Below are 25,743 nucleotides of genomic sequence, written 5' to 3' on the forward strand. Positions count from 1 at the left end.
AAAAACCTGACTGCACAGTGTTTTTATCATTGGCACACAGGAAAGGTTGCACAACGGTTAATGGAAAAGCAAGCTTGCCCAATTGTACAAACTCACCAAAACCTCAAAATGTTGCGCAACAATACAATTATGGCAGCTTAGCGCCCAAGGGGAAGTTTTGTTGGTGACCTCGATTGGCCTAGAACCTGGAAGGACAAATAATTAACATGAGTTTCGTGGAATTTTATCACTGGAAAAGGATACCAAAGCTAAATGATTCATGTGAAAATACACAGATATCAAACAACACTCATCCAGGTGGAAAATGGGACTCAAACACAGTTTAAATTAATATTGACTCCTACATAGTGGATGAAAGGTGACATCAAAGCTCAATGTTTTGGCCTATCTGGATCCTGTACTTTCCCATGGAAATTGAATGAGAGAGGATTGAGGATTTCCCACCAAAGGCTACACGTTACATCATCTCATCTCCCAACTTCCCCATCATTGTGGTGTAAATTATTAATAATAACCAGTCCCCTAGATTCCTGAACTCAACCCAGCAGTGGGAAGTGTGAGGGAAAGAGAGAGGCCATCTTGTACCACAAAGAGCCAGAGCGGTCGTCCCGAGCACGGCTCCTCATTAGGAGGCAGTGACAGAGACTTCGAGACCAGACGGGCCCAGGTTTCTTCACTGAGGGAGGGGGGAGGGGGGAGAAAGCGCCAGCGGATATCATTAGGGCAGAGCGCTAGACTTTTTAATGAGCACGCTCACAGCACCCCTTCGTCCTCAGTGGCGCCTGCCGGCTGGAGGGCCCCAGGTTCCAGTTCCCTACTGTGCTGGCTCTGGCCTGTTCCACTAGCTATTGAAGGTGGGGGGTGTTGTTGGTAGGGGGCCTTATTGTTTCTGGCAACCTGTGGAGCTCCAGCACATTAACACAGTGGCGCGGGGTACAAACATTCACACACACCTGCTCTCGGGATCACATGAACACAAACACAGCCTTTATCATGCTACTCTCCCCCCCCAGTCACTGACATAATTGACTCTCCCTGACACGTAAACGCGACTGACTGTAATTACCCCGACTCTCCCCTTGATGTCGAGCGGCAGGAAGCCGCTGCGAGAGGTGCTGGGAAAGGGAAATGTCGCCGGGCTTCACCGCTACACCCGTCGACCGTTCGGCTTTCAGAACGCCCGCTGCAACTGGAAGCCGGACGACGAACAAGGGCCACACTGTCGGAATCCATCAGTGCGGAATCCATCAAGTCAGTCTAGGGCTTCCTATCAGAACAGTTACTGATAATTCCACAGGCACAGGGAGTGAGCCAGAGTGGTAAGGGGAGAGTGAGACCGGGGAGAGAGGAGCCCGACAGTAATGATTCACGAGCACTGTTGTGGTTCCTCTGGAGTGACAACATAGACCCTGCAGAGGAGCGGAGGAGATCAACACATGAGAAGTAGCTTAGAGTGAGCTCAACCAGGTGAAGTGTGTGTGTGTGTGTGCACGAGTGGATGGGTGCAAATTTGATCTCCATCCTGCTGTAATAACTGATAAGGGGAAGAGGCTTAACCCTTGGCTGCTGAAGTGGGGAATCGGTCACACCACCTGAAGTGATGATGGGACTGAGACAGACCAGCAGCCATGGACAGGATAGATAGTGTTCAACTCACTTACATCCAAAGCCTCATAGTGGACAGACCGAGGAAGAGGATAGTGCAATAGCGAGAGAAAGAGGGAGGGAGGGGAAAGAGAGCAGGAACATGAGAGTCCCCACATTTCAATACAACAACAAACCAAAAAATAACGGAGGGGAGAATTGAACACGTACAATAAGAAAGAGAAAGAAAAAAAGGCGTACTTGCGACTCGCCATGAAAAGAACATTGGCCAAGAACAAACATTATGTACTGTGAAGTTCAGCGAGACAAGAGATGACAGAGAGCGAGAGAGCACATTCCACCCCGTGCTACTTAGTCAAAGGGTGAAACCATATGTTAATAAAGTAGTGTACTCCTTGTGCTTAACCCTCGGTTCTCTCCAACAATAAAACAGAAACAGATGTTGCCCTCTCCGCTGAATCAGATACAGTGTGTCAGAGAGAAAAGAGGGGCAGAACACTAAGGACTTCCTCCAACACACACACACACACACACACACACACACGGACACAGATGCACACACTCCTCAAACGTACATGCTGCACACTTTCTCTCCCTCTCCACTGTGGCCAGAGCACCCCCGTGTTAAAATGTTCAGCTTGACACACCAAAAGGGGCTGAGTGGCATAGTGTCCAACATGTTTAATTCATGGCACAGTCTTATGTGTTCAACATACCCGACAGAGAGTGGGGATGTAAAGAGACAGAGTGAGGAGAGGGAGAGAGAGAGAGAGAACAGACGAAAGAAAGAGCTTGGAGGGGGAAAAGAAGACACAGTAACGAGAGAACAGGGATCAAGAGAGTCAAAGGGAAGAATCGAGAAGAAGAGGGGGACCGAAAGATAAAAGGTGGGGCAGAGAGAAAGATGGACACCGACTCAGACGTGTCGAGGGACAGCAGAAGTGAGGGCTAGAATTGGATTTCTGAAGAGAGAGAGCTAGAAGGAGAGACCGGAAGAGAGAGAGAATGTGAGAAAGACAAAATAGGGCAGGTTTCATCCAAACAGCCTAAAGTGCTGAGAGCGTCTTCTGCATATCTTGTGCGCCCTGGTGATTTACTGTCACCTCTCTCTCTCATCTCTCACTCCTCCCCCTTTCCTTTCCACCGCATGTCCCAGGGTAAGTGAGTTTCAGCATCGACACCGGTGTCATGCTCCACGGCGCAGCTTCCACTACCGCCCTGTGTGTGTGTGTGTATGAAGCGGCATTCGTGTGTGTGTGTCGAGCTGCTTTCTCTCTCTCGGCATGTGTGTGCGCGCGCGTGTGTAGCAGAGCTGCTCTGTCATTTCCTACTGTGATTTACACTCCAAGTGGACTCAGTGGTAGTGGGGAGGCCGGAGCGTGTTAACCAGGAGAGATGGTTTACATTGTATAGTTTAGTATCACACAGTACCACTGATACATCATCCATCTTCAGGATCTGTGTCTTCACGCTTTATTCAGCAGTCAGTTAGGTTACACAACACAATAAAAGGTGTGTAAAGAACATTTGGTGTATAAATATGTAGAAATATGCAGCGGGGTACGCTCAGTAATGTACACCACAGTAGAACATCACTCAATATAGTTATTTGATTATTTTTTTTTACAAAGAATAATAAGACTACAAACCCCACTGTTAATTGGTTTATTTGTTATATTATTATTTGGTAACACTTTACACATAACCATGTCATAACAACTAACATAACGTGTATAACCTGAAATATGTTCATAACACTCCTGACTAATATACTGTATTTACACCTGTCGTGACATATATTGCGTTATTTTATGGCTGCGTTATTTTAACACCTACATAAGTGTCAAAACCCACATTTATTCAAATGAGTTTTTTCCCTGCCAAGAAGCTTCCTTTCGGTTCAAAGTTCGTTTTTCAAACCCATTGTTGTTGTTATGAATTATTTAGTCTTTTTTTTTTCCCCCTCATATTTGAGATAACTTGTAGAAAAAACACTTTATGACATTGCCAAGATGTATTATGACCATCATAATCATATAAGCCAGATAGGCCTATCACGTACCTGCCCTTATATCAGTCCTGCTCCTGCATTCATCCCAGTCATCAGCAACAGAGCGTGGGGTAGGTGCATGTCTGACGTCAATGTGTACGCAATTACAATGATCAATAAAAACGCTAACATACTGTTGACAAGTAGGTTATGGCGTAATGGAATGTTTTGCATTGTTCGGTAGGTTTTGTGCGTTTTGACACTTAAGTAGGTGTCATAACCTGCCATAAAATAACTACTGTGGTAGGTTTTGACACTCTTATCACAGGAGGTTGGTGGAGCCTTAATTGGGGAGGACAGGCTCGTGGTAATAGCTGGAGCGGGACTGGTGGAATGGTATCAAATGGTTTCTGTGTGTTTGATGCCATTCACTCTGTTCCAGACGTTATTATGAGCCATCCTCCCCTCACCAGCCTCCTGTGACTTATGTAGGGGTCACAACAGCCATAAGATAATGCATTATACGTCTCCCCAGGTCTAAATATAAAGTGTCATGACCATTTTATAGACAGGTTATGACATGTAATGTCAGCTGTTATGACATATGAAGTGTTATGACATTGGGTGTGAAGTAACATTTCATTGATATCTAAGATTATGCACCCTATATGTAGATGGAGGGGGGGGGCGCGTATGGGGGCTGAAGACTTGGTCTGCATGCCTGTCTGATACGGAAAACACCAGCAAGTAATTAAAAACATTCTGTAAAAATGGCAGAAAAATCATACATTACAGTTTTTCTCAATCGCGTACAAGCGATTTTTTTGCACAATGTTGTCAATTTTCAAAACAGAGTTCCACAAGGCAGAACTATGTGGCCTTTTGCAAAACAGTAAATGCGTTTTCAAAATGTAGTTGCCTTCTCAAAACAAATACATAAAAAAAAAAAAAACTATATTATAGTCTACCGTCAAAATTGCAAATAGATTCATGAAAATAACACCACTGCCTGCAACCATATTTATCTTGATTCCAAGCAGACAAAACAGTCTTAAAAATCCCATTAGATCAATACATTTTCTTTGCAGATACTAAATCATGATCAATATTGGAAGAAAAACTATACGAAAGGTGCAGAACTACTCTCCTTTTATGCATATTTGATCAAACAATTTCATACACGTCAAGTCAAACATTATTCCTGATAAAAATATAAAATAAAGAACATTGTGTGCAGGATTCATTCATCGGTATCATCACAATCCAAGTCCATGTATTCAATACAAAATCTGGTTTGCTCATTGTTTTGTAGCCTTTCCATTGGTTCACAGAAACGATCCACAATAGAAATAAGGAAAGGTGAATACAAGGGAGTAACACAACTGATATGAACGTATAGGTCTCAATCCACACCTAAACAAAATCTAAATCTAAGCAACCCAAAGTTACTTAGAAGTAACCCAACTTCATATATCTGCAAAATTGTAAAAAACAACACTAAAAATAAATTCAAATTAGACAGTCCCCATTGCCTAGAACTTTCCAAATACAGTGAGCACCAAAAGTATTGGGACAGTGACAATTTTGTTGTTTTCTTGGCTCCGTATTCCAGCACTTTGGATTTAAATGATTCAAGTGCAGACTGTCAGCTTTAATTTGAGGGTATTTTCATCCATATCAGGTGAACTGTTTAGAAATTACAGGGCTGGAAATCATTGGTCCCCTAAAATGGGGGTCCCATAAGGTATTGGGACAAATTAATTTAAATGTGTATTAAAGTTTAGTATTTGGTCCCATATTTTCTAGCATGCAATGACTACGTCAAGCTTGTGACTAGAAACTTGTTGGATGCATTTACTGTTTGTTGTAGTTGCGTTTCAGATCATTTTCAGCCCGATATAAATAAATGGTAAATAATGTATAACGTCATTATTTGAGTCACTTTTCTTGGCTCCTGAGTGGCGCAGCGGTCTAAGGCACTGCATCTCAGTGCTTGAGGCGTCAGACACCCTGGTTCGAATCCAGGCTGTATCACGACCGGCCGTGATTGGGAGTCCCAAAGGGCGGCGCACAATTGGCCCAGCGGCGCCCGGGTTTGGCCCGGTAGGCCGTCATTGTTCTTAACTGACTTGCCTAGTTGAATAAAAATGTAAATAAGAATAGAATGTTTCTAAACACTTCTACACTAATGTGGATGCTACCACGATACTGAATGACTCATGAATAATGAGAACGTGATGGATGCATATACACCTGTGAATGTAATGTCTGACTATGTGTAGTGACACAATTCCTTGTATGTCTGCTTCTATTTGCATGCATGTTTTTCTTGTGCAATAAGAAAGTGAGGCTCAGTATAAGGTTTATTTTGTGTACCAGTGTACTTAGTAAAGTGCCAACGAAAAAATTCCAAATGCCTAAAAAAATAAATCAGGAGATTGTGGAAAGAGCCAGTTCAGGCAAGTCCTCGGGCACCTTGGCAGAGCTGGCAGGGTCGTGTTCATTAGGAACCAAACAGGAGAAAACAGACAAACAGGGAGGGACTACCTGGACTTGTCCAATAAGAAACCATCGTTTTTGTTTTCTGTTGCAAAATGTTTTGTTATGGTATTCCCTAATGAACACGACCCAGGTTCGAAATGCCTTGAAAGTCACATGGTTGGCTACGGCACACAAAGTAATCATACTTCCCACCAGCCAAGTTATGGTGGGTCTGCTCCATCCTGACATGTTACAGTTGCAGGAGGGGTTTTCCCATTACCCAAACACTGAATACAATACTGTCCTCAACAAAACACTGCCTTGTGTTAAAACTCTGTAGACCGCTCCTCCCAGTTTGGCTATTGACATCCAGATGATGTGAAATCAGAGCGCCAGCCTTCTAGACTGGAAGCAGCCAGGCAGGGCAGGCAGCCCACACAGTCCAAGAGAGACACTGACACCAGAGCTCCACCGAAGCATGAAATAGCCACTTGTATTTTGATATGGACAACTTCATCCCATGTGACCAAGTATCAGCATTCCTTACCTCTCCAATGTCAGGGATTGGGCTATTCCAGGCCTGGAGGGCAACGCAGTCCTGAAGGTTTAATCAATACTAATCTGCTACTACTGGGCCAACCAACCACTAGAGAGCATAAGGCAAGCTCCAAACCAAACAATGGACGCTCGTAACACACAAGACCCAATGTTGCAATTAAATTCCGCTAAATCAAAGGCTCTCCAGGGCTAGAATTCTCCCCCTTTGGTTTCTTGGTGGCCATTTCAATTTTTTCGATCCCCATTTATTCCTATTCACAGGGAGGAGGTTGTTGTGATGGTAACAATAGGTCATGCTACACTGGTAGTGATACATGGGTAATAGGAATCACTCCAGCATACTGGCTTTAGTTAAAGTTCATTACTGGCTACAAGGTGTGAAAACACACATATAGGTCACGATGGCCCAAGCAACAGGTTTGTTGGCATGACCGGTAAAATGCCTTTATATCACCAGTGAATGGCCATTTCACATGAACAGTCACAGCAAAGAGTTAGTTTCTCATAAAAACAGTACCCGAGAGATTACATACCACGTCTCTCTCTGAGACTTGACAGACATTTGGATGATTATATATTTTTTGCCCACGGTACATTTTCCTTTCTACACTATTTTCAATATACCTCATATCTAAAAATAGTCTCAAGCAGTGAGATATGTGAGAGAATCTTTTCCTTCATCATCAGTAGAGAAGCACTTGCCTCGTTCTCTCCCTCAACCATATCCTCAACCAACCAATTGTCCCGTGTAGGTTATCCGTCATTTCATTTTCCCTGGCTCAAAAGCACTTTAGCCAGGTCCTCGCAATACCATACCGTGTTCCATTTATGTTGCCAGGACTTTTCACTATCACATTTAGTACCCTTTGGTTTGCCAGGTCTTTTCACCATCACATTTAGTACCTTCTGGTTTGCCAGGTCTTTTCACCATCACATTTAGTACCTTCTGGTTTTCCAGGTCTTTTCACCATCACATTTAGTACCTTTTGGTTTGCCAGGTCTTTTCACCATCACATTTAGTACCTTTTGGTTTGCCAGGTCTTTTCACCATCACATTTAGTACCTTTTGGTTTGCCAGGTCTTTTCACCATCACATTTAGTACCTTTTGGTTTGCCAGGTCTTTTCACCATCACATTTAGTACCTTTTGGTTTTCCAGGTTCTCCCGCTTCATGCCACACCTGGACGTATTCACAGTGAAGGCTTGCTGACCGCGCTGAGAAAGCGACCCACAGAGTGAAGGAGGGGAAAGGTGCGAGGAAAAGATAGACGGGACAACAGATGTCATTTCACCAGGCAAGCCCAAACTCTGACAGGGCACAGAATCAATGCAGACAACAGTCAGAGAAAGAGGAACAGAGAGGGGAAGGGAATGCAAAATGTAGCGCCCTCTCACTGCTCTGGTGATATAGTCAGTGAGGACAGAGAGAGAGGAAGGCTGGTGTACCCAATGTCTCTAAAGTCACCATTAGAAGTCACTAGAATGTTATACACACCTGCTCGGTGGTGTATCGTGGGGGTACTATTCACACTTAAGGTCTGTTCTACACTGGAGGATTTACTATACAGTGAGAAGGTTGTTGGAAGTGGACGCCATCTTTGACGTGTTTGTTTTCTCATTGTTCTCCACAGTCCTTGTAGTGGGATCGTCAGTTGAGGATGGATACATTTTTGATGCTTGTTCTCAGAATAGAGCCCTGGTGGTAATTCAGAAGGGGTAAGAGAGTTGGGATGGGATGGGATAGGGACAAATGTAGTGGAAACTCTTGGTTAAAGGCAAGAAAATGATTGTCTGTCTGTGATAAGTCACTGGACAGGCCAATGACTTGACTTGTTTGAAGGTTTGAAATTAAGCATGGGGTTAAAAATCAAGGTTTAGGATTGGGGTTAGGACGGCTTTGATTGGTGGTGGGAGGAGGTCAAGGGTCAGATGTAGGAAGCCCAGGTTCGGAGGGAGACCGGGTCCTGTTGGCAGCTGGTTTCCAAGAACGCCTGGGCTACGGAGATCCCTCCAGAGAGGCTGCAGAGAAGGAGAGAGAGAGAGAAAGAGACCGAGAGGAAGAGGAAGAGAGCGAACGAGAGAGAAGAGATGATTAAAAGAGGGCGGAAGTGAGAAATGGATAAACAGACAAAAAGGAAGCAAAAATGGGAACAAAAATATACAGAGAAATTAAGGAGGAAATGAAGTAGGGATCAAAAATAAAAATAAAATTATTGTGATTACAAGTGTCAGGCAAGGGGAGGTAGAAATATGGATCAGGGGGAATTAACAAAATAGAGGAGAAAGAAAGAGATAAAGAGAGAAAGGATAAAAGAGAGAAGAAAAGGAGGGGAGACATAATTATAAAATGGCAGTAGCAGCAGAGAATCAACACAGTGGAGCAGCACTGCACTCCCAGGCACACAAAGGGAGGTGGAGAGCTGTGTGTGTGTGAGTGAGTGAGAGAAAGAGAGAAAAAGCACACACACACACACACACACACACACACCAGGCGGATCAGGGGAGAGAAGATAAGTGACATTTAAAGCTTGGCTACGACGTGTGACATGGTACGGGTGACACATGCCAAGTCTCTCTGATGAGTCTGAATCAGTCTCTGAAAGACTGGCACACTGTTATTAAACACCCATTTTTATGCTTATGCTTATGCTATATTTACCACATATAGGCTTTGTGGCTGTGTATCAAACGACATACTCAACGTTTTAGAACATACTACAGAGCTCTAAATAAATACCACAAGGTCTTTATATGCAAGGTTGGGGAGTAACAGATTACATGTGACATTAATTACATGTTATCAACAAGAATTTTGTTATCAGACAACAGATACTTTTGAAAAAGTCGATGATTACTTCTAAATTCGCCCAAAAATATTCCTAACTTGTTATTCCTAACTTGTGCATTCAAATCACCATTGAAATAAGGGCACAATTTGAATTTGTTCCACTTGAGCAAGTCAGACACTACTATAAATTTAAAAAGTTGTGTCACATGCACCAAATACAATTGGTGTAGACTACCGTGAAATGCTTGCTTACGAGCCCTTCCCAACGATGCAAAGTAAAAAAATATCTAAATTGTAACACGATAAATAAAATACACAAGAATGAAGCTGTATACAGGGAGTACCAGTACCAGATCAATGTGCAGAGGTACGAGGTATTTGAGGGAAATATGTACATGAAGGCAGGGTAAAGTGATTAGACATCAGGATAGATAATAATAAGACATTTGAGGTAGATACAGTCTGAAGTTTACATACACATCAGCCAAATACATTTAAACACAATTTTTCACAATTCCTGACATTTAATCTGAGTAAAAATTCCTTGTCTTAGGTCAGTAAGGATCACCACTTTATTTTAAGAATGTGAAATGTCAGAATAATATTAGAGAGAAGGATTTATTTCAGCTTTTATTTCTTTCATAACATTCCCAGTGGGTCAGAAGTTTACATACACTCAATTAGTATTTGGTAGCATTGCCTTTAAATTGTTTAACTTGGGTCAAATGTTTCAGGTAGCCTTCCACAAGCTTCCCACAATAAGTTGGGTGAATATTGTCCCCTTCCTCCTGACAGAGCTGGTGTAACCGAGTCGGGTTTGTTGGCCTCCTTGCTTGCACAGGCTTTTTCAATTCTGCCCACAAATTTTCTATAGGACTGAGGTCAGGGCTTTGAGATGGCCTCTCCAATACCTTGACTTTGTTGTCCTTGATAAACTTCTCCTTCATGCAACCGCTGTGTCAGATTTCAAAAAGGCTTACGGTGAAAGCACACTACTTGATTATGTTAGGTCAGCGCCTAGCTACAAAACCATACAGCCATTTTCCAACCAAGGAGACGTGTCACAAAAGTCAGAATAGCGTTAAAATGATTCACTTACCTTTGTTGATCTTCATCTGGTGGCACTCCCAGGTCTCCATGTTAGACAATAAATGTAAGTTTTGTTCGATAATGTCCCCTTTTATGTCCAAAAATGTATTAAAATCCAAAAGGCACAATGCGCGCTCTCAACATCAAGACGAAAAGTCAAAAACGTACAATAAAAGTTAGTAGAAACATGTCAAACGATGTTTAAAAACAATCAGGTAGTTTTTCTCATAAATAATAAATAATATTTCAACCGGACAAAAGCTATGTCAATAGAAAAGGTAAACAAGAAAGGCGCGCTCCCGATCAGGCGCTGGGCTCATGTCTGGAAATTTCCACCTGCCTCTCATTGAAAGTGCTGTATCTCCCTCATTTTTCAGAGTAAAAGCCTGAAACAATGCCTAAAGACTGGCCACATGTCGAGGAAGCCACAAAGACCGTGAACTGGGTTCTAGGTCTTTGTATGGTGGATCGGCTTTCAATGGAAAAACAGGGTTTTGAAATAATACTACTTCCTGGTTGGATTTTCCTCAAGTTTTCGACTGTCATAACATTTCTGTTATACTCACCGACATTAGTTTTAAAGTTTTTGAAACTTTTGAGTATTTTCTATCTAAATCTACTAATTATATGCATATCCTAGCTTCTGGACCTGAGTAGCAGGCAGTTTAATTTGGGCACGCTTTTCATCCAAAATTCCGAATGCTAGTGAAGTTAAGGACAACAAAGTCAAGGTATTGGAGTGGCCATCACAAAGCCCTGACCTCAAACCTATAGAACATTTGTGGGCAGAATTGAAAAAGCGTGTGCGAGTAAGGAGGCCTACAAACCTGACTCAGTTACACCTGCTCTGTCAGGAGGAATGGGCCAAAATTCACCCAAATTATTGTGGGAAGCTTGTGGAAGGCTACCCAAAACATTTGACCCAAGTTAAACAATTTAAAGGCAATGCTACCAAATACTAATTGAGTATGTAATCTTCTGACCCACTGGGAATGCGATGAAAGAAATAAAAGCTGAAATAAATCCTTCTCTCTACTATTATTCTGACATTTCACATTCTTAAAATAAATTGGTGATCTAACTGACCTAAAACAGGGAATTATTACTAGGATTAAACGTCAGGAATTGTGAAAAATAGAGTTTAAATGTATTTGGCTAAGGTGTATGTAAACTTCCAACTTCAACTGTATGTAAATAAGGTTCCTTCTAAAAAAATATATATATATATATATATATATATATTTGCGAAAATGTCTAAAAACCTCATTATGGAGTATTGTGTGTAGATTGAATAAGAAAAACATTGATTTAATACATTTTAGAATAAGGCTGTAACGTAACAAAATGTGGAAAAAATCAAGGGGTCTGAATACTTGTCAAAAGCACTGTATATACAAAAAGTCTTGTAATTTCTAAATAGTTCACCCGATATGAAAATAAATAAAGCTGACAGTGTGCACTTTAACCTCAGACATTGTATCATTTCAAATCCAAAGTCCTGGAGTACAGAGCAAAAATGACAAATGTGTAACTGCCCCAATGGAGCTCACTGTAGTTAAGGAGCTAGAATATTAAATACTGAATAAAAACAAGTAAAACGCATAATCTGTCTACCGTGTCTCATAAAAGCTCTCAGAATTACTTTGGAGTTCTATTCTTTTCTCTGATTACTACAACCTACTAAACCCAAATTAAACATGACAGGGTATGAATACAACCATGCTTGGTGTGTTGCCTAGTTTGTGTGAATATGTGCGAGAGTGAATGTGTTTGTGCATTTGAATGAGTGTGAAGTAGGTTTCTTTGTGAATGTGCGAGTAAATGTGTGTGTGTGTGTGTCAGAAAAAAAGAGCAATGCCAGTTATTAAACAAACCAATTACAAGGCCCACTCATGCCGTTTTACCTCCCAAACAAAGGCTGAATGTTGATTTGTAAAGAACAACACTACTGCACTGTAATTTACACAGTAAAAACTGTCTTCTCTCACTTACTCTTTTCTGTCTTTTTTTCCTCCATCTCTTCAGCCTGTGGCAGGTCCCTTGCCACTGATCACTCTCTCTGTGTGTGTATTTGTTCTCTCTCTCTCTACTCTCTCTGTGTGTATTCGTTCTCTCTGTGTGTGCGTATTTGTTCTCTGTGTGTGTATATTTGTTCTCTCTGTGTGTGTATTTGTTCTCTCTCTCTCTGTGTATTTGTTCTCTCTCTCTCCTCTGTGTGTATTTGTTCGCTCTCTCTCTCCTCTCTGTTTGTGTATTCATTCTCTCTCTGTGTGTGTATTTGTTCTCTCTCTCTCTCTGTGTGTATTTGTTCTCTCTCCTCTGTGTGTATTTGTTCTCTCGCTCTCCTCTCTGTGTGCGCATTTGTTCTCTCTCTCTCCTCTGTGTGTGTGTATTTGTTCTCTCTCTCCTCTCTGTGTGTATTTGTTCTCTCTCTCGCTCTCTCTGTGTATTTGTTCTCTCTCTGTGTGTGTGTATTTGTTCTCTCTCTCCTCTCTGTGTGCGTATTTGTTTTCTCTCTCTCTGTGTGTGTGTGTATTTGTTCTCTCTCTCCTCTGTATTTGTTCTCTCTCTCCTCTGTGTACTTGTTCTCTCTGTGTGTGTATTTGTTCTCTCTCTCCGTGTGTGTATTTGTTCTCTCTCTCGCTCTCTGTGTATTCGTTCTCTCTGTGTGTGTATTTGTTCTCTGTGTGTGTGTATTTGTTCTCTCTGTGTGTGTGTATTTGTTTTCTCTGTGTGTGTGTATTCGTTCTCTCTCCTCTGTGTATTTGTTCTCTCTCTCGCTCTCTGTGTATTCGTTCTCTCTGTGTGTGTATTTGTTCTCTCTGTGTGTGTGTATTTGTTCTCTCTGTGTGTGTGTATTCGTTCTCTCTCCTCTGTGTATTTGTTCTCTCTCTCGCTCTGTGTGTGTGTATTCATTCTCTCTCTCTCCTCTGTGTGTGTGTATTTGTTCTCTCTCTCTCCTCTGTGTGTGTGTGTGTGTGTGTGTGTGTATTTGTTCTCTCTCTCTCTCCTCTGTGTGTGTGTGTGTGTGTGTGTGTGTGTATTTGTTCTCTCTCTCTCCTCTGTGTGTGTGTATTTGTTCTCTCCCTCTCTGTGTATTTGTTCTCTCTCTCTCCTCTGTGTATTTGTTCTCTCTCTCCTCTGTGTGTGTATTTGTTCTCTCCCTCTCCTCTCTGTGTGTGTGTATTTGTTCTCTCTCTCCTCTGTGTGTGGGTGTGTATTTGTTCTCTCGCTCTCTCTCTCCGTGTGTGTGTGTATTTGTTCTCTCCCTCTCCTCTGTGTATTTGTTCTCTCTCTCCTCTGTGTATTTGTTCTCTCTCTCCTCTCTGTGTGTGTGTGTGTGTATTTGTTCTCTCTCTCTTCTCTGTGTGTGTGTGTGTGTGTGTGTATTCGTTCCCTCTCTCTCTCCTCTGTGTGTGTGTGTGTATTTGTTCTCTCTCTCCTCTGTGTGTGTGTGTGTATTTGTTCTCTCTCTCTCCTCTGTGTGTGTGTGTATTTGTTCTCTCTCCTCTGTGTGTGTGTGTGTATTTGTTCTCTCCCTCTCCTGTGTGTGTATTTGTTCTCTCTCTCTTCTCTGTCTGTGTGTGTGTGTGTGTGTATTCGTTCCCTCTCTCTCTCCTCTGTGTGTGTGTGTGTATTTGTTCTCTCTCTCCTCTGTGTGTGTGTGTGTGTGTGTGTGTGTATTTGTTCTCTCTCTCCTCTGTGTGTGTGTGTATTTGTTCTCTCTCTCCTCTGTGTGTGTGTGTATTTGTTCTCTCTCCTCTGTGTGTGTGTGTGTGTATTTGTTCTCTCCCTCTCCTGTGTGTGTGTATTTGTTCTCTCTCTCTCTCTCCTGTGTGTGTGTGTGTGTGTATTTGTTCTCTCGCTCTCCTCTGTGTGTGTGTGTGTGTGTATTTGTTCTCTCTCTCTCCTCTGTGTGTGTGTGTATATTTGCTCTCTCTCTCTCTCCTCTGTGTGTGTGTGTATTCGTTGTCTCTCTCTGTGTGTGTGTGTGTGTGTGTGTGTGTGTGTGTGTGTGTGTGTATTTGTTCTCTCTCTCCTCTGTGTGTGTGTATTTGTTCTCTCTCTCTCTCTCTCTCCTCTGTGTGTGTGTGTGTGTGTATTTGTTCTCTCCCTCTCCTCTGTGTGTGTATTTGTTCTCTCTCTCTCCTCTGTGTATTTGTTCTCTCTCGCTCTCTCTCCTCTCTGTGTGTGCGTGTACAGTGCCTTGCGAAAGTATTCGGCCCCCTTGAACTTTGCGACCTTTTGCCACATTTCAGGCTTCAAACATAAAGATATAAAACTGTATTTTTTTGTGAAGAATCAACAACAAGTGGGACACAATCATGAAGTGGAACGACATTTATTGGATATTTCAAACTTTTTTAACAAATCAAAAACTGAAAAATTGGGCGTGCAAAATTATTCAGTCCCTTTACTTTCAATGCAGCAAACTCTCTCCAGAAGTTCAGTGAGGATCTCTGAATGATCCAATGTTGACCTAAATGACTAATGATGATAAATACAATCCACCTGTGTGTAATCAAGTCTCCATATAAATGCACCTGCACTGTGATAGTCTCAGAGGTCCATTAAAAGCGCAGAGAGCATCATGAAGAACAAGGAACACACCAGGCAGGTCCGAGATACTGTTGTGAAGAAGTTTAAAGCCGGATTTGGATACAAAAAGATTTCCCATGCTTTAAACATCCCAAGGTGCACTGTGCAAGCGATATTATTGAAATGGAAGGAGTATCAGACCACTGCAAATCTACCAAGACCTGGCCGTCCCTCTAAACTTTCAGCTCATACAAGGAGAAGACTGATCAGAGATGCAGCCAAGAGGCCCATGATCACTCTGGATGAACTGCAGAGATCTACAGCTGAGGTGAGAGACTCTGTCCATAGGACAACAATCAGTCGTATATTGCACAAATCTGGCCTTTATGGAAGAGTGGCAAGAAGAAAGCCATTTCTTAAAGATATCCAGAAAAAGTGTCGTTTAAAGTTTGCCACAAGCCACCTGGGAGACACACCAAACATGTGGAAGAAGGTGCTCTGGTCAGATGAAACCAAAATTGAACTTTTTTGGCAACAATGCAAAACGTTATGTTTGGCGTAAAAGCAACACAGCTCATCACCCTGAACACACCATCCCCACTGTCAAACATGGTGGTGGCAGCATCATGGTTTGGGCCTGCTTTTCTTCAGCAGGGACAGGGAAGATGGTTAAAATTGATGGGAAGATGGATGGAGCCAAATACAGGACCATTCTGGAAGAAAACCTGATGGAGTCTGCAAAAGACCTGAGACTGGGACGGAGATTTGTCTTCCAACAAGACAATGATCCAAAACATAAAGCAAAATCTACAATGGAATGGTTCAAAAATAAACATATCCAGGTGTTAGAATGGCCAAGTCAAAGTCCAGACCTGAATCCAATCGAGAATCTGTGGAAAGAACTGAAAACTGCTGTTCACAAATGCTCTCCATCCAACCTCACTGAGCTCGAGCTGTTTTGCAAGGAGGAATGGGAAAAAATGTCAGTCTCTCGATGTGCAAAACTGATAGAGACATACCCCAAGCGACTTACAGCTGTAATCGCAGCAAAAGGTGGCGCTACAAAGTATTAACTTAAGGGGGCAGAATAATTTAGCACACCAATTTTTCAGTTTTTGGTTTGTTAAAAAAGTTTGAAATATCCAATAAATGTCGTTCCACTTCATGATTGTGTCCCACTTGTTGTTGATTCTTCACAAACAAATACAGTTTTATATCTTTGTTTGAAGCCTGAAATGTGGCAAAAGGTCGCAAAGTTCAAGGGGGCCGAATACTTTCGCAAGGCACTGTATTTGTTCTCTCTCTCCTCTCTCTCTGTGTGTGTGTGTGTATTCGTTCTCTCTCTCCTCTGTGTGTGTGTATTTGTTCTCTCTCTGTGTGTGTGTGTGTGTGTATTTGTTCTCTCCTCTGTGTGTGTGTATTTGTTCTCTCCTCTGTGTGTGTGTATTTGTTCTCTCCTCTGTGTGTGTGTATTTGTTCTCTCCTCTGTGTGTGTGTATTTGTTATCTCCTCTGTGTGTGTGTGTGTGTATTTGTTCTCTCTCTCTCCTCTGTGTGTGTGTGTGTATGTGTTCTCTCTCTCTCTCCTCTGTGTGTGTGTGTATGTGTTCTCTCTCTCTCCTCTGTGTGTGTGTATGTGTTCTCTCTCTCTCTCCTCTGTGTGTGTGTATGTGTTCTCTCTCTCTCCTCTGTGTGTGTGTATGTGTTCTCTCTCTCTCCTCTGTGTGTGTGTATGTGTTCTCTCTCTCTCCTCTGTGTGTGTGTATGTGTTCTCTCTCTCTCCTCTGTGTGTGTGTATGTGTTCTCTCTCCTCTGTGTGTGTGTATGTGTTCTCTCTCTCTCCTCTGTGTGTGTGTATGTGTTCTCTCTCTCTCCTCTGTGTGTGTGTATGTGTTCTCTCTCTCTCTCCTCTGTGTGTGTGTGTGTGTGTGTATGTGTTCTCTCTCTCTCCTCTGTGTGTGTGTGTGTGTATTTGTTCTCTCTCTCTCCTCTGTGTGTGTGTATGTGTTCTCTCTCTCTCCTCTGTGTGTGTGTATTTGTTCTCTCTCTGTCTGTGTGTGTGTATTTGTTCTCTCTCTGTGTGTGTGTATTTGTTCTCTCTCTCTCCTCTGTGTGTGTGTGTGTATTTGTTCTCTCTCTGTGTGTGTGTGTGTATTTGTTCTCTCCTCTGTGTGTGTGTGTGTATTTGTTCTCTCTCGCTCTCTCTCCTCTCTGTGTGTGCGTGTACAGTGCCTTGCGAAAGTATTCGGCCCCCTTGAACTTTGCGACCTTTGCCACATTTCAGGCTTCAAACATAAAGATATAAAACTGTATTTTTTGTGAAGAATCAACAACAAGTGGGACACAATCATGAAGTGGAACGACATTTATTGGATATTTCAAACTTTTTTAACAAATCAAAAACTGAAAAATTGGGCGTGCAAAATTATTCAGTCCCTTTACTTTCAATGCAGCAAACTCTCTCCAGAAGTTCAGTGAGGATCTCTGAATGATCCAATGTTGACCTAAATGACTAATGATGATAAATACAATCCACCTGTGTGTAATCAAGTCTCCATATAAATGCACCTGCACTGTGATAGTCTCAGAGGTCCATTAAAAGCGCAGAGAGCATCATGAAGAACAAGGAACACACCAGGCAGGTCCGAGATACTGTTGTGAAGAAGTTTAAAGCCGGATTTGGATACAAAAAGATTTCCCATGCTTTAAACATCCCAAGGTGCACTGTGCAAGCGATATTATTGAAATGGAAGGAGTATCAGACCACTGCAAATCTACCAAGACCTGGCCGTCCCTCTAAACTTTCAGCTCATACAAGGAGAAGACTGATCAGAGATGCAGCCAAGAGGCCCATGATCACTCTGGATGAACTGCAGAGATCTACAGCTGAGGTGAGAGACTCTGTCCATAGGACAACAATCAGTCGTATATTGCACAAATCTGGCCTTTATGGAAGAGTGGCAAGAAGAAAGCCATTTCTTAAAGATATCCAGAAAAAGTGTCGTTTAAAGTTTGCCACAAGCCACCTGGGAGACACACCAAACATGTGGAAGAAGGTGCTCTGGTCAGATGAAACCAAAATTGAACTTTTTTGGCAACAATGCAAAACGTTATGTTTGGCGTAAAAGCAACACAGCTCATCACCCTGAACACACCATCCCCACTGTCAAACATGGTGGTGGCAGCATCATGGTTTGGGCCTGCTTTTCTTCAGCAGGGACAGGGAAGATGGTTAAAATTGATGGGAAGATGGATGGAGCCAAATACAGGACCATTCTGGAAGAAAACCTGATGGAGTCTGCAAAAGACCTGAGACTGGGACGGAGATTTGTCTTCCAACAAGACAATGATCCAAAACATAAAGCAAAATCTACAAGGGAATGGTTCAAAAATAAACATATCCAGGTGTTAGAATGGCCAAGTCAAAGTCCAGACCTGAATCCAATCGAGAATCTGTGGAAAGAACTGAAAACTGCTGTATCTCCCTCATTTTTCAGAGTAAAAGCCTGAAACAATGCCTAAAGACTGGCCACATGTCGAGGAAGCCACAAAGACCGTGAACTGGGTTCTAGGTCTTTGTATGGTGGATCGGCTTTCAATGGAAAAACAGGGTTTTGAAATAATACTACTTCCTGGTTGGATTTTCCTCAAGTTTTCGACTGTCATAACATTTCTGTTATACTCACCGACATTAGTTTTAAAGTTTTTGAAACTTTTGAGTATTTTCTATCTAAATCTACTAATTATATGCATATCCTAGCTTCTGGACCTGAGTAGCAGGCAGTTTAATTTGGGCACGCTTTTCATCCAAAATTCCGAATGCTAGTGAAGTTAAGGACAACAAAGTCAAGGTATTGGAGTGGCCATCACAAAGCCCTGACCTCAAACCTATAGAACATTTGTGGGCAGAATTGAAAAAGCGTGTGCGAGTAAGGAGGCCTACAAACCTGACTCAGTTACACCTGCTCTGTCAGGAGGAATGGGCCAAAATTCACCCAAATTATTGTGGGAAGCTTGTGGAAGGCTACCCAAAACATTTGACCCAAGTTAAACAATTTAAAGGCAATGCTACCAAATACTAATTGAGTATGTAATCTTCTGACCCACTGGGAATGCGATGAAAGAAATAAAAGCTGAAATAAATCCTTCTCTCTACTATTATTCTGACATTTCACATTCTTAAAATAAATTGGTGATCTAACTGACCTAAAACAGGGAATTATTACTAGGATTAAACGTCAGGAATTGTGAAAAATAGAGTTTAAATGTATTTGGCTAAGGTGTATGTAAACTTCCAACTTCAACTGTATGTAAATAAGGTTCCTTCTAAAAAAATATATATATATATATATATATATATATTTGCGAAAATGTCTAAAAACCTCATTATGGAGTATTGTGTGTAGATTGAATAAGAAAAACATTGATTTAATACATTTTAGAATAAGGCTGTAACGTAACAAAATGTGGAAAAAATCAAGGGGTCTGAATACTTGTCAAAAGCACTGTATATACAAAAAGTCTTGTAATTTCTAAATAGTTCACCCGATATGAAAATAAATAAAGCTGACAGTGTGCACTTTAACCTCAGACATTGTATCATTTCAAATCCAAAGTCCTGGAGTACAGAGCAAAAATGACAAATGTGTAACTGCCCCAATGGAGCTCACTGTAGTTAAGGAGCTAGAATATTAAATACTGAATAAAAACAAGTAAAACGCATAATCTGTCTACCGTGTCTCATAAAAGCTCTCAGAATTACTTTGGAGTTCTATTCTTTTCTCTGATTACTACAACCTACTAAACCCAAATTAAACATGACAGGGTATGAATACAACCATGCTTGGTGTGTTGCCTAGTTTGTGTGAATATGTGCGAGAGTGAATGTGTTTGTGCATTTGAATGAGTGTGAAGTAGGTTTCTTTGTGAATGTGCGAGTAAATGTGTGTGTGTGTGTGTCAGAAAAAAAGAGCAATGCCAGTTATTAAACAAACCAATTACAAGGCCCACTCATGCCGTTTTACCTCCCAAACAAAGGCTGAATGTTGATTTGTAAAGAACAACACTACTGCACTGTAATTTACACAGTAAAAACTGTCTTCTCTCACTTACTCTTTTCTGTCTTTTTTTCCTCCATCTCTTCAGCCTGTGGCAGGTCCCTTGCCACTGATCACTCTCTCTGTGTGTGTATTTGTTCTCTCTCTCTCTACTCTCTCTGTGTGTATTCGTTCTCTCTGTGTGCGTATTTGTTCTCTGTGTGTGTATATTTGTTCTCTCTGTGTGTGTATTTGTTCTCTCTCTCTCTGTGTATTTGTTCTCTCTCTCTCCTCTGTGTGTATTTGTTCGCTCTCTCTCTCCTCTCTGTTTGTGTATTCATTCTCTCTCTGTGTGTGTATTTGTTCTCTCTCTCTCTCTGTGTGTATTTGTTCTCTCTCCTCTGTGTGTATTTGTTCTCTCGCTCTCCTCTCTGTGTGCGCATTTGTTCTCTCTCTCTCCTCTGTGTGTGTGTATTTGTTCTCTCTCTCCTCTCTGTGTGTATTTGTTCTCTCTCTCGCTCTCTCTGTGTATTTGTTCTCTCTCTGTGTGTGTGTATTTGTTCTCTCTCTCCTCTCTGTGTGCGTATTTGTTTTCTCTCTCTCTGTGTGTGTGTGTATTTGTTCTCTCTCTCCTCTGTATTTGTTCTCTCTCTCCTCTGTGTACTTGTTCTCTCTGTGTGTGTATTTGTTCTCTCTCTCCGTGTGTGTATTTGTTCTCTCTCTCGCTCTCTGTGTATTCGTTCTCTCTGTGTGTGTATTTGTTCTCTGTGTGTGTGTATTTGTTCTCTCTGTGTGTGTGTATTTGTTTTCTCTGTGTGTGTGTATTCGTTCTCTCTCCTCTGTGTATTTGTTCTCTCTCTCGCTCTCTGTGTATTCGTTCTCTCTGTGTGTGTATTTGTTCTCTCTGTGTGTGTGTATTTGTTCTCTCTGTGTGTGTGTATTCGTTCTCTCTCCTCTGTGTATTTGTTCTCTCTCTCGCTCTGTGTGTGTGTATTCATTCTCTCTCTCTCCTCTGTGTGTGTGTATTTGTTCTCTCTCTCTCCTCTGTGTGTGTGTGTGTATTTGTTCTCTCTCTCTCTCCTCTGTGTGTGTGTGTGTGTGTGTGTGTGTATTTGTTCTCTCTCTCTCCTCTGTGTGTGTGTATTTGTTCTCTCCCTCTCTGTGTATTTGTTCTCTCTCTCTCCTCTGTGTATTTGTTCTCTCTCTCCTCTGTGTGTGTATTTGTTCTCTCCCTCTCCTCTCTGTGTGTGTGTATTTGTTCTCTCTCTCCTCTGTGTGTGGGTGTGTATTTGTTCTCTCGCTCTCTCTCTCTCCGTGTGTGTGTGTATTTGTTCTCTCCCCCTCCTCTGTGTATTTGTTCTCTCTCTCCTCTGTGTATTTGTTCTCTCTCTCCTCTCTGTGTGTGTGTGTGTGTATTTGTTCTCTCTCTCTTCTCTGTGTGTGTGTGTGTGTGTGTGTATTCGTTCCCTCTCTCTCTCCTCTGTGTGTGTGTGTGTATTTGTTCTCTCTCTCCTCTGTGTGTGTGTGTGTATTTGTTCTCTCTCTCTCCTCTGTGTGTGTGTGTATTTGTTCTCTCTCCTCTGTGTGTGTGTGTATTTGTTCTCTCCCTCTCCTGTGTGTGTATTTGTTCTCTCTCTCTTCTCTGTCTGTGTGTGTGTGTGTGTGTATTCGTTCCCTCTCTCTCTCCTCTGTGTGTGTGTGTGTATTTGTTCTCTCTCTCCTCTGTGTGTGTGTGTGTGTGTGTGTGTGTATTTGTTCTCTCTCTCCTCTGTGTGTGTGTGTATTTGTTCTCTCTCTCCTCTGTGTGTGTGTGTATTTGTTCTCTCTCTCCTCTGTGTGTGTGTGTATTTGTTCTCTCTCCTCTGTGTGTGTGTGTGTGTATTTGTTCTCTCCCTCTCCTGTGTGTGTGTATTTGTTCTCTCTCTCTCTCTCCTGTGTGTGTGTGTGTGTGTATTTGTTCTCTCGCTCTCCTCTGTGTGTGTGTGTGTGTGTATTTGTTCTCTCTCTCTCCTCTGTGTGTGTGTGTATATTTGCTCTCTCTCTCTCTCCTCTGTGTGTGTGTGTATTCGTTGTCTCTCTCTGTGTGTGTGTGTGTGTGTGTGTGTGTGTGTGTGTGTGTGTGTATTTGTTCTCTCTCTCCTCTGTGTGTGTGTATTTGTTCTCTCTCTCTCTCTCTCTCCTCTGTGTGTGTGTGTGTGTGTATTTGTTCTCTCCCTCTCCTCTGTGTGTGTATTTGTTCTCTCTCTCTCCTCTGTGTATTTGTTCTCTCTCGCTCTCTCTCCTCTCTGTGTGTGCGTGTACAGTGCCTTGCGAAAGTATTCGGCCCCCTTGAACTTTGCGACCTTTTGCCACATTTCAGGCTTCAAACATAAAGATATAAAACTGTATTTTTTTGTGAAGAATCAACAACAAGTGGGACACAATCATGAAGTGGAACGACATTTATTGGATATTTCAAACTTTTTTAACAAATCAAAAACTGAAAAATTGGGCGTGCAAAATTATTCAGTCCCTTTACTTTCAATGCAGCAAACTCTCTCCAGAAGTTCAGTGAGGATCTCTGAATGATCCAATGTTGACCTAAATGACTAATGATGATAAATACAATCCACCTGTGTGTAATCAAGTCTCCATATAAATGCACCTGCACTGTGATAGTCTCAGAGGTCCATTAAAAGCGCAGAGAGCATCATGAAGAACAAGGAACACACCAGGCAGGTCCGAGATACTGTTGTGAAGAAGTTTAAAAGCCGGATTTGGATACAAAAAGATTTCCCATGCTTTAAACATCCCAAGGTGCACTGTGCAAGCGATATTATTGAAATGGAAGGAGTATCAGACCACTGCAAATCTACCAAGACCTGGCCGTCCCTCTAAACTTTCAGCTCATACAAGGAGAAGACTGATCAGAGATGCAGCCAAGAGGCCCATGATCACTCTGGATGAACTGCAGAGATCTACAGCTGAGGTGAGAGACTCTGTCCATAGGACAACAATCAGTCGTATATTGCACAAATCTGGCCTTTATGGAAGAGTGGCAAGAAGAAAGCCATTTCTTAAAGATATCCAGAAAAAGTGTCGTTTAAAGTTTGCCACAAGCCACCTGGGAGACACACCAAACATGTGGAAGAAGGTGCTCTGGTCAGATGAAACCAAAATTGAACTTTTTTGGCAACAATGCAAAACGTTATGTTTGGCGTAAAAGCAACACAGCTCATCACCCTGAACACACCATCCCCACTGTCAAACATGGTGGTGGCAGCATCATGGTTTGGGCCTGCTTTTCTTCAGCAGGGACAGGGAAGATGGTTAAAATTGATGGGAAGATGGATGGAGCCAAATACAGGACCATTCTGGAAGAAAACCTGATGGAGTCTGCAAAAGACCTGAGACTGGGACGGAGATTTGTCTTCCAACAAGACAATGATCCAAAACATAAAGCAAAATCTACAATGGAATGGTTCAAAAATAAACATATCCAGGTGTTAGAATGGCCAAGTCAAAGTCCAGACCTGAATCCAATCGAGAATCTGTGGAAAGAACTGAAAACTGCTGTTCACAAATGCTCTCCATCCAACCTCACTGAGCTCGAGCTGTTTTGCAAGGAGGAATGGGAAAAAATGTCAGTCTCTCGATGTGCAAAACTGATAGAGACATACCCCAAGCGACTTACAGCTGTAATCGCAGCAAAAGGTGGCGCTACAAAGTATTAACTTAAGGGGGCAGAATAATTTAGCACACCAATTTTTCAGTTTTTGGTTTGTTAAAAAAGTTTGAAATATCCAATAAATGTCGTTCCACTTCATGATTGTGTCCCACTTGTTGTTGATTCTTCACAAACAAATACAGTTTTATATCTTTGTTTGAAGCCTGAAATGTGGCAAAAGGTCGCAAAGTTCAAGGGGGCCGAATACTTTCGCAAGGCACTGTATTTGTTCTCTCTCTCCTCTCTCTCTGTGTGTGTGTGTATATTCGTTCTCTCTCTCCTCTGTGTGTGTGTATTCGTTCTCTCTCTCCTCTGTGTGTGTGTATTTGTTCTCTCTCTGTGTGTGTGTGTGTATTTGTTCTCTCCTCTGTGTGTGTGTGTATTTGTTCTCTCCTCTGTGTGTGTGTATTTGTTCTCTCCTCTGTGTGTGTGTATTTGTTCTCTCCTCTGTGTGTGTGTATTTGTTATCTCCTCTGTGTGTGTGTGTGTGTATTTGTTCTCTCTCTCTCCTCTGTGTGTGTGTGTGTATGTGTTCTCTCTCTCTCCTCTGTGTGTGTGTGTATGTGTTCTCTCTCTCTCCTCTGTGTGTGTGTATGTGTTCTCTCTCTCTCCTCTGTGTGTGTGTATGTGTTCTCTCTCTCTCCTCTGTGTGTGTGTATGTGTTCTCTCGCTCTCCTCTGTGTGTGTGTATGTGTTCTCTCTCTGTGTGTGTGTGTGTGTATGTGTTCTCTCTCTCTCCTCTGTGTGTGTGTGTGTATGTGTTCTCTCTCTCTCCTCTGTGTGTGTGTGTGTATGTGTTCTCTCTCTCTCCTCTGTGTGTGTGTGTGTATGTGTTCTCTCTCTCTCCTCTGTGTGTGTGTGTGTATGTGTTCTCTCAATCTCCTCTGTGTGTGTGTGTATTTGTTCTCTCTCTCTCCTCTGTGTGTGTGTATGTGTTCTCTCTCTCTCCTGTGTGTGTGTATGTGTTCTCTCTCTCTCCTCTGTGTGTGTGTGTATTTGTTCTCTCTCTCTCCTCTGTGTGTGTGTATGTGTTCTCTCTCTCTCCTCTGTGTGTGTGTATTTGTTCTCTCTCTGTCTGTGTGTGTGTATTTGTTCTCTCTCTGTGTGTGTGTATTTGTTCTCTCTCTCTCCTCTGTGTGTGTGTGTGTATTTGTTCTCTCTCTCTCCTCTGTGTGTGTGTGTGTGTATGTGTTCTCTCTCTCTCCTCTGTGTGTGTGTGTGTGTTCTCTCTCTCTCCTCTGTGTGTGTGTATTTGTTCTCTCCTCTGTGTGTGTATTTGTGTTCTCTCTCTCTCCTCTGTGTGTGTGTGTGTGTATTTGTGTTCTCTCTCTCTCCTGTGTGTATGTGTTCTCTCTCTCTCCTGTGTGTGTGTGTGTGTGTTCTCTCTCTCTCCTCTGTGTGTGTGTGTGTTCTCTCTCTCTCCTCTGTGTGTGTGTGTGTGTTCTCTCTCTCTCCTCTGTGTGTGTGTATGTGTTCTCTCTCTCCTCTGTGTGTGTGTGTATGTGTTCTCTCTCTCTCCTCTGTGTGTGTGTATGTGTTCTCTCTCTCTCCTCTGTGTGTGTGTGTATGTGTTCTCTCTCTCTCCTCTGTGTGTGTGTGTATGTGTTCTCTCTCTCTCCTCTGTGTGTGTGTGTATGTGTTCTCTCTCTCTCCTCTGTGTGTGTGTGTATTTGTGTTCTCTCTCTCTCCTCTGTGTGTGTGTGTATTTGTGTTCTCTCTCTCTCCTCTGTGTGTGTGTATTTGTGTTCTCTCTCTCTCCTCTGTGTGTGTGTGTATTTGTGTTCTCTCTCTCTCCTCTGTGTGTGTGGTATTGTGTTCTCTCTCTCTCCTCTGTGTGTGTGTATTTGTGTTCTCTCTCTCTCTCCTCTGTGTGTGTGTGTGTATTTGTGTTCTCTCTCTCTCCTCTGTGTGTGTGTATTTGTGTTCTCTCTCTCTCCTCTGTGTGTGTATTT

General features: G+C 42.3%; 1 protein-coding gene across 4 annotated transcripts in view; it reads right to left on the reverse strand.

The window, feature by feature from the left end:
- Positions 1–3,049: 3,049 nt before the first annotated feature.
- Positions 3,050–25,743, reverse strand: part of LOC109903708 (sterile alpha motif domain-containing protein 12-like) — a 134,361-nt gene continuing 111,667 nt past the window's right edge. For 3 of the 4 annotated variants that reach the window (XM_031788555.1, XM_031788556.1, XM_031788554.1), the window contains one exon: positions 3,050–8,653. Coding sequence is in view for 2 of the 4 variants with exons in the window: in XM_031788556.1 (XP_031644416.1) it covers positions 8,631–8,653 (23 nt within the window). In the remaining 2 variants the exon portion in view is untranslated. The remainder of the gene's footprint in view (positions 8,654–25,743) is intronic. The other variant, XR_004202835.1, reaches the window with a different exon arrangement.

Source organism: Oncorhynchus kisutch, linkage group LG14 (genome assembly GCF_002021735.2).
Source record: "Oncorhynchus kisutch isolate 150728-3 linkage group LG14, Okis_V2, whole genome shotgun sequence".
Lineage (NCBI taxonomy): Eukaryota > Metazoa > Chordata > Actinopteri > Salmoniformes > Salmonidae > Oncorhynchus > Oncorhynchus kisutch.